This window comes from Fusarium proliferatum, assembly GCF_900067095.1.
Source record: "Fusarium proliferatum ET1 genome assembly, contig: FPRO_scaffold006, whole genome shotgun sequence".
Taxonomy (NCBI): Eukaryota; Fungi; Ascomycota; class Sordariomycetes; order Hypocreales; family Nectriaceae; genus Fusarium; species Fusarium proliferatum.
In genome coordinates, this window is record NW_022194795.1 from 2,467,310 (window position 1) to 2,483,060 (window position 15,751).

At 49.3% G+C, this 15,751-nt stretch overlaps 5 protein-coding genes and 1 non-coding gene across 6 annotated transcripts; 5 read left to right on the forward strand and 1 right to left on the reverse strand.

Moving 5' to 3' along the window:
• Positions 1 to 1,810: 1,810 nt before the first annotated feature.
• Positions 1,811 to 5,338, forward strand: FPRO_09851 (uncharacterized protein; the record flags this gene model as incomplete). Its single annotated transcript, XM_031233287.1, has 2 exons — positions 1,811 to 3,661; positions 3,710 to 5,338. 2 exons carry the CDS (start codon positions 1,811 to 1,813, stop codon positions 5,336 to 5,338), a joined length of 3,480 nt encoding a protein of 1,159 aa, XP_031083139.1.
• A 1,683-nt stretch (positions 5,339 to 7,021) lies between these two features.
• On the forward strand, positions 7,022 to 7,426 carry FPRO_09852 (uncharacterized protein; the record flags this gene model as incomplete). Its single annotated transcript, XM_031233288.1, has 1 exon — positions 7,022 to 7,426. The coding sequence occupies one exon, from the start codon at positions 7,022 to 7,024 to the stop codon at positions 7,424 to 7,426; it is 405 nt and encodes a 134-aa protein (XP_031083140.1).
• A 797-nt stretch (positions 7,427 to 8,223) lies between these two features.
• FPRO_09853 (uncharacterized protein) lies at positions 8,224 to 9,903 on the forward strand (the record flags this gene model as incomplete). The annotated part of the gene is made up of 1 exon (XM_031233289.1): positions 8,224 to 9,903. The coding sequence occupies one exon, from the start codon at positions 8,224 to 8,226 to the stop codon at positions 9,901 to 9,903; it is 1,680 nt and encodes a 559-aa protein (XP_031083141.1).
• A 545-nt stretch (positions 9,904 to 10,448) lies between these two features.
• Positions 10,449 to 11,702, forward strand: FPRO_09854 (putative acetyl-CoA C-acyltransferase precursor; the record flags this gene model as incomplete). The annotated part of the gene is made up of 1 exon (XM_031233290.1): positions 10,449 to 11,702. One exon carries the CDS (start codon positions 10,449 to 10,451, stop codon positions 11,700 to 11,702), a length of 1,254 nt encoding a protein of 417 aa, XP_031083142.1.
• A 1,076-nt stretch (positions 11,703 to 12,778) lies between these two features.
• On the reverse strand, positions 12,779 to 13,375 carry FPRO_09855 (uncharacterized protein; the record flags this gene model as incomplete). The annotated part of the gene is made up of 1 exon (XM_031233291.1): positions 12,779 to 13,375. One exon carries the CDS (start codon positions 13,373 to 13,375, stop codon positions 12,779 to 12,781), a length of 597 nt encoding a protein of 198 aa, XP_031083143.1.
• Positions 13,376 to 14,015: 640 nt separating this feature from the next.
• On the forward strand, positions 14,016 to 14,087 carry tRNA. The gene has a single exon. It is a non-coding gene; the product is annotated as a tRNA-Arg (tRNA).
• Positions 14,088 to 15,751: the final 1,664 nt, after the last annotated feature.

A 15,751-nucleotide genomic window follows, 5' to 3' on the forward strand; every position in this document is an offset into this window, starting at 1 on the left:
ATTCACTTTTTCTATCTTAGTCGATGCGAGTGAGATTCTTGAATGGCTTTGGTGGCGCTTGGGAGTCGGGCCATGGCCAAATACACTGTGAACATAGCATTTCTTATCGTCATCATATTTCCGTACGTATGCTCGCGTGCTTTGTGTTGTGCCACTGGTATGAGGGCATCACTGATTTAGACTTCATGGCGAATTTAAGAATCGTGACTCTTCCAAAAAGGGGGCCAAAAAGTAAGGCCACTATCTGAAATGGCAAAAGGACGTAGGATAATAAGGTACAATACAGGCTGGATGCTTTTAGGCTGCCTAATCATTTTATACCTTGATTTAGAGTCAGGAGTTTTCTTGCTTCCTAAGGCCATGACACCAAAGCTTCGAGACTATGACCACGGATGATACTAGTTCATTTGATACATAAAGAGGTGCACTTGAAACTTGAGCTAAGGATAAAAATGAAATCCGTGGCGGAATATTTTGTACGTTCTGCCGACAGGGAAGAGGGGCACAAGACGTGATAATCCGTGATCGACGTTTCACTTGATAGTGATCGGAGGCTTTATCACAAAAAGCACAAGACATAAAACTCTGCAGTAACCCAATTGCACGGTTTTTGAGAGAGAGGAATTTGAGTTTAATGATGTATCATCATTTAGTTCAATTAAAGTCCATCTCCTCAATTCCTAGTCGATGATGATGGGACTCCTAGCAATGGATCGATGCAGATGCTACTCTGTACCTGCAGATAGAGCCAGGTACCTGGTTGCTATGTGGATTCTTTCGTAACCCACCTGAATGACCGTACCTAATGTTAATATTGAACACAACATCAATCCACAACGTACCATATTCCGTAGATGGCAAAGAATGTAGTGTCGTCATTGGTTCTGCGACGCGATTGTAAACAAAGAGCATCAATAACCCCAAGCCTTTGTTTACAAAAAGTAAAAAATGAGGCTTTGGGCACACGCACACGCACACAGTGGACAAAGAAACTTCAGGGGCATCCCTACAGGGATTAGCCAGGCCAGGTAGCCCGTGCCTTGCTTGGACTGGGGATGAAAGACGGGACGCCGGAAGCTTTAGCCACGCGTTGGTAGGGGAGGGGTTAGGAACACATGGCTGATTGTTCCGGAAACAGACCAAAACAACAACGATCAGACTGTTGCACGCAGCTTTCCTTGATCAGGACATACTTTTTATCCTGTATCATCGCAGAATACAGTTTAGACGCGTGTGTGTCTGAGGCGGACCGGGCCTAGGAACACCGGGCCTGCAGAGGGCCACTAAGCATTATCAACAGGTTAGCGCAATCTAGTGGGTTCGCAGCCTGTTCCCCACTGGAACCCAACCCCGACCCTGGCCCTGAAGAACTGTCTGGGTATGTATCATTGACTGGACGGGATCTTCTTCTCCAAACCCAAGGCACGGCACTCGCTTCAACCCCTGGAGATATCATTTCTTCTTTACATTAGCAACGAGCTTAAGCGAACTGTCACTGTTACCTTCTTTCAACTCTTTTTTTCTTGCTTGTGTCTCAAACTTTCATCTTCAATATTTCCTCTCTTGCTTTGCTGTGCTAGGTTGATGCCTTCATCGTCCGCCTCATCGTTAGTTCCCGCAAGCCCTTCCGTCCCGTCGTCCACCCGCCAACGCTAGGCCCCCCGATAAACAAAACTCCTTCTGGACCCCTTACAAACAAGAGCTGTCCGTTTGTCTCGGGCAATCTGGTCAACCACATTCCTCTTAAAGACAACGACTTCTGCTGAATACGATACTCTTACCCCACGACACTCTTGCAAATACTTTCATCATGGAGGATTCCTCCCAGAAGCGCATGAGCGCTATTCCGCGACTCTCAAAGCTACCTGTACCAAGACCAACTTCAGGAATCCCAAAGCCAGCATCGGCTCTACCAAGGCCTACATCAGTTGTTCGACCCTCGCCATCAAGGGAGAGTCTAGGCGGCGGCGAGCTACGGAATCCTCGCCTTCGTCCTTCGATGTCGAGAGATCAATTACGAACTGGTCAACCAGATCTCCAACAGCGAGCACAAAGACTGCGACCTGCTGTTTCCAGAGAACATCTCAACACTGGAACAAGACGTACATCGCTCATCACAAAACCTACACATCTATCACCAGCGAAGCCTATGGCCCAACGGATTCCTTCGACGCCGCATCGATCGATGGAGCGACAAGATGATATTATTGAGGAACAATCTACAACACCCCCATATGATCCTCCAGGAGAAGCCATGGGTGTTCAATTCGATGGAAACATCTTCCCTCGTCAATTGACCCTTACAAGGAGACCATCAGAGACTTTCGCAACTTCACCGTTGTATGATCCTGCCAACAACATCTTCGACCCAAACCAATCAAGACCACGAACCGCTTCGACCGACGAGGATGATAAACCCGATACATTGAGGGCTCGCTCTCGTAAGCCAAGACCCTCTCTGAGCGAGAGGACCATCGAGACTCTTGCTTCCATTCCCTCTTCTCCTGCCATGATTAAGTCGTCAAACTTCTTCGACCAAGGACGATCAAGTTCACGTCCGCGTTCAAGGGCAGATAGCGGTGGTTCTAGACCAGGTTCTAGCTATGCTTCAGATGCTTCTGTTAGGATTTACAGGACAGAGAGTCGGCCTGGCTCTAGTTCAGAACAGTCCGATCTCGGTTACAGCAGCTTTCGAGGTTCCGCAAGTGCCTTCAGAAAGCCCCTGACTCCCATCGATGGCACTCCTCAGAAGCGGTCATCAGTGGCCGGAAGCAAGACTCCCAATGCTCGAGCAGGAGCCTCTAAGCCAGCTCCATTCTCTGACGCGAGAAGCCCCAGCCCTGGTAAGCCTACCATGATGTCTCCCAAGGGCTCGCAGTCTATGGCTCTGCGACCTGCCAAGTCAAGGGCTCCGGTACAGGGTTTGTTCAAGAAGCCTTCACTTCCTGCCCTTGGTAAAGCTTCTCTGAATGGAACTTCAAACCGTCGCGTGTCTGTCAACTCTGCCTCCACTGCATCCTGGGATGGCACAATCCCTTCAGCTGGCAGTTCTCACAATACGTCGCTGACAGCCGATTCGGCCGAGCCTGGAACACCACCATCCGCCCGCAAGTCCTCGGCCGCTCTGCGCGAGCAGATTGCCAAGGCCAAGGCTGCGAAACGGGCACAGATGAAGCAAGCAGCTGAGATCGAAACACACCTAGAAGAGGAAGCACCAATTGTCCCTTCGGATAGTGGCTTCGACTTTGGTGTGAACCATGATGATCCTTTCAATACCCGTAAGGGCGAAGATCCCAAGAAGAAGGTTCTCCAGAATCGCGTCAATTCTGCAAGGACAACTGGAAGACTCAACATTGCGGCTTTGCACTTGAAGGAAATTCCTGTGGAGGTTCTCAAGATGTACGATCTGGAGAGCATTGGTACCTTTGACGGAAGCTGGGCAGAGAGTGTTGACTTGACGCGCTTTGTTGCTGCGGATAACGAGTTCGAAGAATTGGATGACTTCATCTTCCCTGACAGCAATCCCTCTTCGTTCGACGAGGCACAGGCTAGTCAAGGAAACATCTTTGCCGGTCTTGAGACCTTGGATATGCATGGCAATCTCCTCGTCAATGTCCCCTTGGGATTTCGGCGGCTGACTTGCCTGACCTCTTTGAACTTGGTATGCATTATACGCATTTCTAATTATCCTCTTTGCTAACATTTTTAGTCAAACAATCGCCTCACGAATAACAGCCTGGACACCCTCTCACAAGTCACCTCTCTACGCGACTTGAAGCTTGCGAACAATCTCTTCTATGGCCCCCTCAACCCCGTGCTATCAAGTCTGAATGAGTTAGAAATCCTTGACGTGCATGGTAACAACATCTCTGCACTACCCCCCAAGGTCGAAAACATGTCGCGTCTTCGTATTCTTAACTTGAGCGAAAACAGCTTCGAGTCTCTACCTTTCGATAGCATTGCCACACTTCCCATTACCGAGCTGAACATCAGGAAGAACAAGCTTAAGGGCACTCTGATCGAGGAGCCCATCGGCTGCCTGCCTCAGCTGCACACATTGGACGCCTCTGCAAACCAGCTGCAAAGACTGGTGCCCTTGGGTGCCTCGATCGACCTGCCAGTTCTGCATTCTCTTTCTCTCTCTATGAACCGACTTCAAGGACTTCCAGACATGACGACCTGGACAAGTCTTCTGACACTCTCGGTCGAAGAAAACAACATCTCCGGAATTCCTAACAGTTTCATGGGTCTCGAGAAACTTCGTCATGCTGATTTCTCTAGCAACGACATCAGAGTGATCCCTCCCGAGGTGTCTCGCATGGACAACTTGTCTATGATTCGACTCAGCGGCAACCCTCTTCGTGACAAGAAGTTCCTCTCCATCACCACCGAAGATCTAAAGGAAGTTCTTGCTGGCCGCCTTGAACCACCACCTCCCTACCAAGAGCCAGCTTCTCAAGTCGGCATCCTAGATGTCCTGGCTGATGTAAAGGGTCCTAACAATACGCAATCGAACCCTGACGCAATGTTTGATGAAAATGACAGGTCAGATGATGATTTCGCTACACCTCCCCAAAGCCCTAATCGTTCCCGATCTCACACTGTATCAAGCCACCGCTCTCGATCGCACACGTTGTCGAACCAGACTTGGCCCGTCAAGCCTGGCGGTATCCTAGATCGATCCCAAACCCAGTCTTCATCACTCCATCCCGTCGTTTGCTCTAAAGTCGCTGCCGAGCACCGTGTCCGACAAATCTTCCTCCAAAACAACCTTTTTGCTACCCTACCCAACTCGCTTAGCTTTTTTGCCGAAACATTGACTGCCCTGTCTGTGTCTCACAACCAGATGGTTGGTGAGGCGTATCTGACGGAGGAATTGGAACTCCCTGCTCTGAGGGAACTTAACTTGGCATCGAATCACATTACTGGTCTTGGAGCGCTTGTGCAGTTCTTGCATGCGCCAAGTCTTGAAAAGATTGACGTGACGATGAATCGCCTCAACGCTCTCCCAACAAATCTGAAGGAGTCCTTCCCCGTTCTGAACGTCTTGCTAGCGAGTAACAACCACATTGTTGATCTCGAACCAGATATGATCAAGGGTCTCAAGATCGTCGACGTGAGCAACAACGACATTGCCCATCTGAATCCCCGTATTGGTCTTCTCGGCGGTCCCGGCGGACTCGAGCGTTTTGAGGTCGTAGGCAATCGATTTAGGGTTCCGCGGTGGAACGTGATTGAGCGAGGCACGGATGCCACACTGCGGTGGCTCAGGGGTCGTGTGCCGGTCGCTGATATGGCTTCATGGCAGGGAGATGATGACGAGCCTGAGGTGGACTGATTATGAGCTGTAGACATGGCGCTGATTGATATGCACTTGCTATGGGTGGTTTTTCGCTTCTTGGTACATATTTTGACGTATTTTAATTTTATTACTGGGGACTATATACCATCTTGCTTTCTTGTTAATATAATTCGACCTGATGCCCATTAGTGCAAGATTCCCTCGCATCTAGCGGCTCTAAGCCCGCGATTACATGCCAATTTGCAATTCCCATAAGAAACCCTGCCAAAGAAAGACCGTTTGCCTCAATGGTTCAAATTCTTCATCTGGTGGAAGCTCATGTGACCAAATGAGGCGCATACTTCATCATCATGGATGATGAAATCATTGCCATTCTACTCACAAGTCATCATTTTTCCCATACCGCCGGGGAGCAGAGAACTTCTGATGTTGATATAGGGTGGCAAAGTCAAGTAAGGTAATCTAAAGGTCTAGTAGGAGATACTAAACTTCCCTAAGGCGCTTCATTAAAGTCCCAAATACTCTCACCTCGCTTAGTCCCCCTCCTACTCTGCGAACGTGATTCTGATTTTGAGGAGTCAAAAGCCCGAGAGGAAAATTGGTCTTAATTGAAGGGTTCTCGGAGTGGCTCGCAATGTAAAAGCCCCATGATCGTGGGTGATGGTTATTGAGGCAATCCTTTGAGGCGGGTATATTCTTTGTACATGGGCCATCGTAACATATCGCCGACGGATTTGCTGGAGTCTACTAACTTTGTTATTAAAAGTTGGCATAAAATCTTGGAAAGTCTTTACTGCAATAGTTCTCATTTAATAGCCTTCGTTTTAGCTTTTGGGAATTTACCGCAGTATTGCTAGTAATTGGAGAGATAGTCTTCACGTGAAGCAGACGGTCGAGGATATCCACACAGCGTCTTGTTGATGACGATTAACTCTCGAGGTCAACTTGAGTAACCGAGCATGCCAAAGACACGCCATACTTCTCTTATCCGTATCTTTGAGGCTATCGCTCTGATGCTGAGGAGATCTTTGGCGAGCTTCTCAAGAGCAGAACAATGTATCTGAGGAGAATCCACAAGCAGCCAACTTACAGGGCTGTGGAATAAGGTAATCTTGACTGTCGGTTCATCTTTGACTTTCCCACAATGCTGATGTATGAGAATAGTCTTCCAATTTTGAGTCTATCCACTAGGTACACGTTGAGGTTATATGAGGGAACGAATCATGAAATCCATCCTCTAGAGCTTATAGGCTCTCAGTTACCGTGAGTCACGCACAGCTAAAAGCATCCGATACTGAGGCCGATTAATTCGTTTGTTACTTCGTCTCTTCACCAACGCGGGCGTATCAGAGGCCCTCAATTAGAGATCTTCTTCAACTTTGGAAGGTGCCTGCCTCGTGACCATCTGTGGCAAGAACCTTGGACGCCGTGAACATGAAGTCTCAATGGATGAGATGTCTCTGTCAGTATCAACACGAACTTTATCACCAAGTATAAAGCACACAAGTAACCCCCCCTGTGAGGGAATGTTTCATCACTACTCTCAATATCGTGAAACATTCTTCGAGTATCCCTCAATCACGCCGATACACGCGCGCGAGAACTACAAGACCGGGCCAAGGACCAGCCCGAGCGACACTTCGCGATATCATCACATTACACGCCTTGCATGACCTCGAACTGCAATTAAGACCTTTTGCGTCTTCAAACATCGTCATTATGCCTCCTATATTACAAACCATTGCCCTCATGGCCCGCGACGTGGCAGATAACAACAACGTTCTGAGGGACAAAGCCCTGGGCCCTTCCGCAACCATCAGGCTCGTGGCAGCAATCACAACAAGCGGCTGGATTACCTTCGGCTTGATAATCGGCCTGGTCCTAAACACGCGGGGGAAAGCTAGTAGTTTTGTCCCAGAGTGGTATCTCGACTCCAACGGCTCGGCTTGGGCAAAACTCGCTGTGGCAGTGTGGTGGATCTCTATAATTCTGTTCTGGCCTGTCATCTGCGTGGTGTGTGTTGTTTTGGCTGCTGGAAGAGGTGTTCGGAATTTGTTTTTGAAGTGTGGTGGGAAGAGGATGCAAAAGACGGAGACGGAGACTGCTGGAGTTACTGTTGTCTAACGGTATCACGAACTGTTTGGTGTTTTTGGTGGCAGTAAAGGTTTGGAGTTAGGGAGTGCAGATTGGGATATTCTATTTGACAGTCATTTTTGGATACAAGGTTTGATTCATTCGTTTCAGTATCGAGAGATTTCTCCACTCGCTTTCATACTGTACTGTTTCGTTTGCTTCGTTTGCTTCGGCTCGGTTGGTTTGATGTCTCGGGCACTGACAGATAACGCTTGTGGATCGTTTCACAAGCAGCGATCACCAAATGGACTTCACCTGGAACCCCCTTCTAGTTTAGTGCCTAAAAACAAGCATCATCCTCCACTGGAAACATACAGGCGCGTGCCCGACGGAAAAACCCTTGTTCCCGGGTCTTTCATCTTCAACCAAGCTAGCTTCTCATTTCTTGGAAGCAACCAAAAACGACGGCGTCACCAGCCGAAGCATTTCTAACTTGTGTCTACCGTTTCCTACTTATATTGTGCTTTTATATCCCCATTGCTCCTCTTCCACTGAAGGTTCCACGATCCATTGTTTTTCCCTCGTCACAATCGCTGTTTACTGTGGATCCATATCGCGGCGCGTTGTGCGTTGCGTTGCGCTGCACGACAACGCATAAAGTTTGATTTGGAAAGGATAATAAACACACGCGCATGCAAAGCACATGTACGCATTGAAGACGCCACCAATATATATCACTCGCTGTCGAAGATCCGACTTCCTTAGCTGACGGATCGGAACGACGAGAGCTGTTGACGCGACTTGGTTGCCTGGGGAATTGTTTGAGAGCAGAACACGATTGCTTCAACATGACTTCTCCTACGGAAGCCGCACAGGCTTCGCAGACCTTACAGGGCGATACGATCGTTGTTAGGCATCCTCGCGAGCGACAGAACCCCACGACACCTCAACCTCAGGAAGCAGGACCTCAAGATCCAGCTGCAGTGACATTACCTTCGACAGAGATTCCAAATTCGCCCATCGATCCAAACGAATCCTTCAGAACCGAGATCAACGAGGATCGGCCGGCCGTCACTGTTATCCCATCGTCACTTACACCGCCCCCTTCGACCCAGGTCAACAGCCATGCCAGTCAAGCTGGTCCCGGTCCCTCCAAACGAAAGTTCTCTGGCTCCCAGCAGTCGTCGACACTCTTCTCCCCGCCAGCTACCGTGCCCAACAACGTACGCGAACGTCCTGTAACAACAGAATTCCTCCCTCCCGCTCCACACCAGGTCCTCGAAGCGTCCGCTGACGAGCTGCGCGTCATGCTTCAAGCTGCTCTAGCAGAACAGCAAAAGCTCAAGATGGAGACAGCTCATCATAAGTTACAGTATAACTTGTTGTCTATCCAGGCCGACGACGATGCCAAGCGGGCTGCTGTGGAACACGAGATGATGCGTCGCGAGGTGGACGCGTTGCGAAATGCAGAATTCACTCGAATGGCTAGAAAGGAATTTGACCAGCCGTCCGAGGCACTACAAACAAAGTACTTACAGATGAAGACGCGGTATGAGGCCATGCTACAAGAGAATGAGATCCTCCAACGCCGAGTCCAGACGGCGAAGAAAGTCATCAAGCAAAGCGAGGATGAAAGCATTGCTCTTCATGAAGAGCGAGATATGTTGCTGAGACGAATACGCGAGAACAGAGAGCACATGCAGATGCTCTGTAGACCTGGGGGTATATTTCACGCAGTTTTGACACCCAGACAGAAAGTCTCTGCTGTGACACAAGGGCATAGAAACTCTCAACAACAGCAGACATCTAGATCCCAAGGCGAGCATGGTCTCTCGGCTTTGTTGCAGGCTATGAGCCAGGATAACAACAGCGCACCTTCGACACCGATGCATTCTCACCGCCCTGCACCACGCGTCGGGAAACACCACCGCAACTCGCAATCCATGTCGTCTCTGCCCACGACGCCTATGAACCGGCCGGTGGGTACAAACGTTGGGCTTCTTCCATCGGTGGATCTGGTACCTCACTCGGAGCCTCATCGATACTCCCAGAGACAGTTCATTCCTACGACACCTGTGGCCAAGACTGACCGCCGCCGTAGGAGTCGAGAGAGCACTATTTCAGCAGACGATAATGAGGAGCTAGCTAGGCAGGCGCTCGAGTCGGTTGCCGCAGCTCAATCGTTCACATCACAGCCACGGAACCGGAGCGACCAGGACGGAGAGGTGTTTGATAGCCAGGCTAGTCAAGCTGCAGCAGAGATGCTGCGGCGAGATCCGCGGCAGAGCTTTGAGGTGGCTGAAACCTTGAGAAACACACCAGGACCAATGGAGAAGACTGTTCGCATGCAGGAGAGATTCCTTTCCCATCGAAATGGAGACGGCGACAAGCGAAAATTCAGCGGCAACCATTCATCTACCGAGGAGATACGGCTCGATCAAGCAAGTCCAGCGAAGAAGTCCAAAGTGGTCGAATCAGTGGCAGATGGGCAAGACAAGCTAGGACTGGGGATTCAGTATAGACAGTGAAATGTCAGGTCAGAAGCAGATTGCAAATGGAGTTCGGGGTACGATTATACGACGGCATCGGCACAGGGGAAGGGCGTTGAAGGCATTGCATTTGGCGAGTTTGTATGTATATATATGTTGGCGTGGTCAAAAGATGGTAGAATGTCACAGCGGGATTTTGTGTATCAATGCAAAGAATATTAAAGTTTCAACAATATTGAATCTCAATCAGAATGTGAATGTCTCATGATGAGTGGTGCACAGCCATGGACGCCACACGTAGGGATGTTACCCGACGCTCCGACATGTCAAGCCACACTCGAAACATTACCCGAAGTCTGAAGCCGGTGTCGAGGGTCCACTTTCGGCTCATGGCAACGGGACGGGAGTGTTCCGGCTTTCGGCGGGGGTGGAGGGTAATGGGTAATGGGATATTTACTTACCCGGCTCATAAACACTTCTCTCACTTCTCATCATGAACCTTTGATCTCTTCTTTTCTCCTTCATATCATCAATTGGCTCTCCCTCTAACCCTATAATCTCCCATATCTTCTCATACCTTCATAATGTCGGCCCGTATTCACAAAGGCCTTCAAGGCGTCCTCGCCAAATCCCCTTCCGACACCGTAATCCTCTCCGCCGTCCGCACCCCCATCTGCCGCTCATACAAGGGCCAGCTCAAGGACGCTTATCCCGAGGAGCTCCTCGCCAGCGTCCTCAAAGCCACTCTCAAAGCACACCCCGAGGCCCCCGTCGACGATGTAGCAGTCGGCGTGGTGCTCTCCGAGCTCGGCGGCTCCAAGGCAGCGCGCATGGCTCTCAACCACGTCGGCTTCAAGAACACCACCAGCTTGTACACCGTGAACCGCGCGTGCTCTAGTTCGCTGCAGGCCATCGCTGCTGTGTCGGCGCAGATCCAGACGGGCATGATCGACACAGGCATCGCGGCTGGCATGGAGAGCATGACGAGGAATTACGGAAGCAGAGCTATTCCTGTAGATGTGTGGCCGGAGCTGAAGACCTCGCCCAACCGTCATGCGCAGGATTGTATTATGCCTATGGGTTTGACGTCAGAGAACGTTGCGGAGCGATATGGTGTTTCGAGAGCGGATCAGGACGCTATGGCTGTTGAGTCGCACCGTCGTGCTGCGCGTGCGAGAAAGGAGGGCCGTTTCGCGGAGGAGATTGTGCCTGTTGAGACGAGATTCCAGGAGGTTGATAAGCAGGGTAACAAGGTTGGCGAGGAGAAGCGCATCACTGTCACTGCTGATGATGGTATTCGTGAGGGTGTTAGCATTGAGGCACTCGCTAAGCTCAAGCCTGCTTTCAAGCCCGACGGTGCTTCAACAGCTGGAAACTCGAGCCAAGTCTCCGACGGTGCTGCCGCCACTCTCCTTATGCGCCGAAGCACAGCCACCGCTCTCGGTCTTCAAGACCGCATCATCGGAAAATTCGTCTCGGCCGTGACAGTCGGTTGCGATCCCGATGAGATGGGTATCGGCCCTGCCCTCGCCATCCCCAAGCTCCTTGACCAAGCCGGTCTCAAGACAGAGGATGTGTCACGGTGGGAGATCAACGAGGCGTTTGCGAGTCAAGCGCTGCACTGTGTGAGGGAGCTGGGACTCGAGGATGCGTGGGCGAAGGAGAAGGTCAACCCTGACGGAGGAGCTATTGCGCTGGGACATCCTCTTGGAGCTACAGGAGCGAGAATGACGAGTACGCTTTTGCATGGACTTAAGAGGGATGGTGGTGAGGTTGGTGTTGTGAGTATGTGTGTTGGTACGGGTATGGGTATGGCTGGGCTGTTTGTTCGGGAGTAGATTGATATCCGGGAAGAAAGTTAAAAAGTAGATTGGGGATTCAATAAAATTGAATACTGGGTTATACTACGCTTGATACTGAGAACAGGAATGTGGGTGACTGCTGAAACATGGAGAGGAAACTAAGGTGGTGATATCCGTCGGCAGCTTGTAGTGTGGGGATGCAAGGGTCTGATAGCATCGGAACCTCGTTCCCATAGAACAGCCAGCTTCGTTGGCCATCGTCTCAATTGCTGGTGAAGAAGTGGTCAAATGTGAAGAAGTGTAATGGGGCCAAGCCAGTAAAGCATCCCATCAGCCTGGGGATACTTGCGAAGCCTGTCTTTAGCAACTGGGTGTCCTCTGTCACATTTCTTAAGAGATATCAATTTTGGAAAATTAATGGAAACAAAAAGCGATGCACTTCAGCTTCGGGAGAAATGAAGCATGTGTTGCCGTTGAGCGGGTTCATATAACAGCCATGGTCTGGTTAAGTCCTGATGTGTCAACGATAATTCACTCGTGATTGGTTGATGGCAAGGGCAATCTACACATGCATGCATTGTCAGTTCATCGTATGACAATCACAAGTACCAGCATTTCTTCATCAGAACCAACGCTCGTCATGGCTTCTTCAGCTTCAAGGTAGTGCAAAGGGTCCTTATTTGGAAAAGGGGGTTTCCGGAACGCCGGTCATTAAGCTAGCCATACCAACGTTATCAATCATTGACTAGGCTAACGATGTTTGAATACTAGACCCAACAGTCGGCGTTGTGTAGCTCTGGATATAATCTAAGACACTTGTCCACGCCTGGGCTTGGTTGGTCAATGGTCTGTTGCAGGGTATGAATGTGGCTTGCGTCGAAAGGCTGACTGCAGGCATTTCAGGGAGACACAAAGAATGTTTGCTTTGGCTGTTGGGTTGGGTTGGATTGGATTATATGTATTCTAATAAAAAATATTTTCGCCCCTTGCTTGTCTTCCCAATTAACCCATCAATCACTCTAGTCATCTAACGTAGAGACAAGTGAACCAATTAATCATGCCTGCCCCTCCCAAACGCCAAATAATAATAACAATGATGATACAATTCATGTTTATACGACTTCAATGTCGATAACATTTGACTTGAATGGCCCTGTTAGAGTCTCGTTTGCTGGTGTGCCGTCCTCGAAGGATGCGTAGTCAACATTCTTCTTCTCCTTTGTCCACACAGCATTCCACGTCCCCTTGAGCTGCACCGTCGCGCCCTCAAACACCTTGTCCATCGGGACGACAGGTTCCTGGAGGGTGAATTCCCAAATGGCCGATCGGCCGGGGAGAATCTCAATTAGAGCATCATCAGCAGGCGGCCAGAGTCGTGATGCTTCAATCTGCATGATGTCAAGTGGTTTGCTGTCGCCCTTTGGCGTGATGTAGAGAATGCCAAGAGAAATGCCCAAGGGGTCCAGGGGTGAGCCGTAGCTGAGGATAGTGACGGGCTCGTCGTTGTTGTTCCTGACGGTTGCGCGGATGAGAACAGGATCCTTCTCCTCCTGGGAAATGGAGACGTCGAGCTTTTTTAGTGCAGCTGGCATCCTGAATGATAATGCGACGTCTGGTACGTAGCCTGTTGGTGTGAAGAAGGCGATGAAGGTGAGTGCGACTGTGAGGCCGATGAGTAGGCGTACAGCTGAAGACGCGAAGATGGCCATGGCATGAGCTCGGTTTTTGAACGGAACCCGCAAGGCAACAATGAGAGAAATGAAATGAGTGAGTTGACGTCAAAGGAACAAGGGATTGTTTCAGTCCCTGTATCACGTAGATAATGGCATAAAGGAGAGTGAATGTGAAAGTGCGTGTGAGTGTGAGGATGAATGAAGATTTGATCCCCAAGAGAATGAAATGAACGTGCAGAGGAGCTGAGTACAGTGCGTCCCATTAAAATAACTTAAGATAATATTTAACCTTACGCATGAGCTAAAAGGTACGCGACTGCTCCCCTAACTAACGCAGAATCCAGGGGCTGCCGGTATCTCACGTGCACTTATTTGCATTGCATTCTTTGTGCTGTGCCGCTTATCCTCCCTTATAAAGGTGGCGCGACGAATCCGTCACTGCGTGGCTAGGAGTTAGTCCAGGGTCTACTCTGAGCTATTGAACGCCGCTATGGAGACTTTACTCTTTAATGCTATTTAGCAGATTCCATCAGTCGCTAGCCCTTGTTCGCTTGGCGCGGGTTGTGGGCGGCGTACCGAGTTTGATTGAGTGCCGCAATCCTCCGGGTCTAGCGAAAAAGTTTGAGCACAGAATCCGTAAGTGACGTTTTGGAGAGTCAATTCAACAACAAGAAACGGTCGCGTGGCCCAATGGCAAGGCGTCTGACTACGAATCAGAAGATTCTGGGTTCGATCCCCAGCGTGATCATTCTTTTTGCCAATCTTTCATGATGTCTTTTTACTGGCAGGCCAATTGGTATCGCTCACGGTCGTTAAGATGCCTGTCTAACCCGCTGTGGTGCTCCCTTTACTACCAGGGACAGGGTGATTAACCTGAATATTATACCATGGCACTTACTGCAAAAGCATTTTACATGCATACTAGAACCTGTAATCGTTGTTATAATGTAAGTGCTGTACATCTTGAACAGCCATAAATGCATTAGAACTTGGCAATACTTGGGCTGTTGCGTAATTCGTTGCGACTACTGCTGTGAACTGACTGGTCTAGGGTACATGGTCACATTTCAAGATGCTACCAGACCAACATCTGGAAACAAGGGACAGTTTTGATAGCTTTTCCAATGAATCAATGCTGCATCTCTGAAATAGTCTAAGATGAACATGGTTCTTTCTTCCAACGAGTTGTCGCATACCTCGTTATCGTCAGCCTTGATACCACAAACTGAGGCCCTCAACTAGTCCTAGCATTTTGGTGTCTTGACAAACGCGGCAAGCCAAACAAATAGGTCTCACACGCAAAAGTCCATCATCCTCCAGACTATTCAAGAACACATCACCAATAGAGACCTTTAATAATAGTGCGAAAGTCATGTTCTCAGACTGGTCCAAGCAAGCTTGTTTGACTTATATTTGGCACCTACTCCAAAAGTTCCCAAGTCAATGCCCCGTGCCGATCTTTGTACGTTATTTCGAGCAACATGGGTCTATTAGACCGGAGATGAATCGATCATCCTTGCAAATCTTGTCAGATATGAGAATGGAAATGATCGGAGGCTGCTGTATAAGCTTAAGTGGTAGCGTGGAGGGGCTGGTTCAGACCTTGGAAGACCTGCAGGATAGTGGAAAGCCAAGACGTCTTGAGATTGATCATCGAAATTATCAGTTTACCCAAGATCTTTCGATGTAGTTGATTCGGCTATGTCGTTGTTGTTTGACCATAGCTGTCTGTCGAAACAATTATTACCATCTTGAAATCACATGCCGTCAGCAATCTGATACACATTTATGCCCAACTCTTCTACTCAAATCCGTAAACAATACCTCTATCCAATAATCTCGACTCTTAACGCTATAGAAACGGCCCGTCAAACAACAAACCACAATCTCCTTCCTCAACGGCCCAAAGGCGTCTCAAGTCAAACGGGGAGCGACCTTGTTTTAATATATTCACAAACAACCCTTCCAATCTCGTAACCTTGATTTACGACGATCTCTTATAGCCTTGACCGATCCTGTTGTGGGGCATTCTCATCCTAGCTGACGATGCTACATGGTGTGTTTCGAAAGGGCATGACGCCCGGACCTTGCCTTGATCCTTTTTTAATCTTGGGAGATCTTCGATTTTGTTACATCGGACAGAATCAATTGCGAAAGTTAAGGTTAATTGTGTGAATCGGAAGATAAACTCAAACAGCGAAAATAGCATAAACATTCGGCGATGGTAGAAGGTGGGTGACATTGGGACTTAGTTTTCGGACAATTAATTCGAGAATCGCCAAGATTGGAGAGCGGAAATGGCGCGTGTCAAACATATTGACATGTCCGAAACGAAACCCTGGATCGGTCCACACCAAGACGGATCAATATCGTCGCAAGTCCCCTGCTCCCAAGTCCAGACGAGTCGCAGGG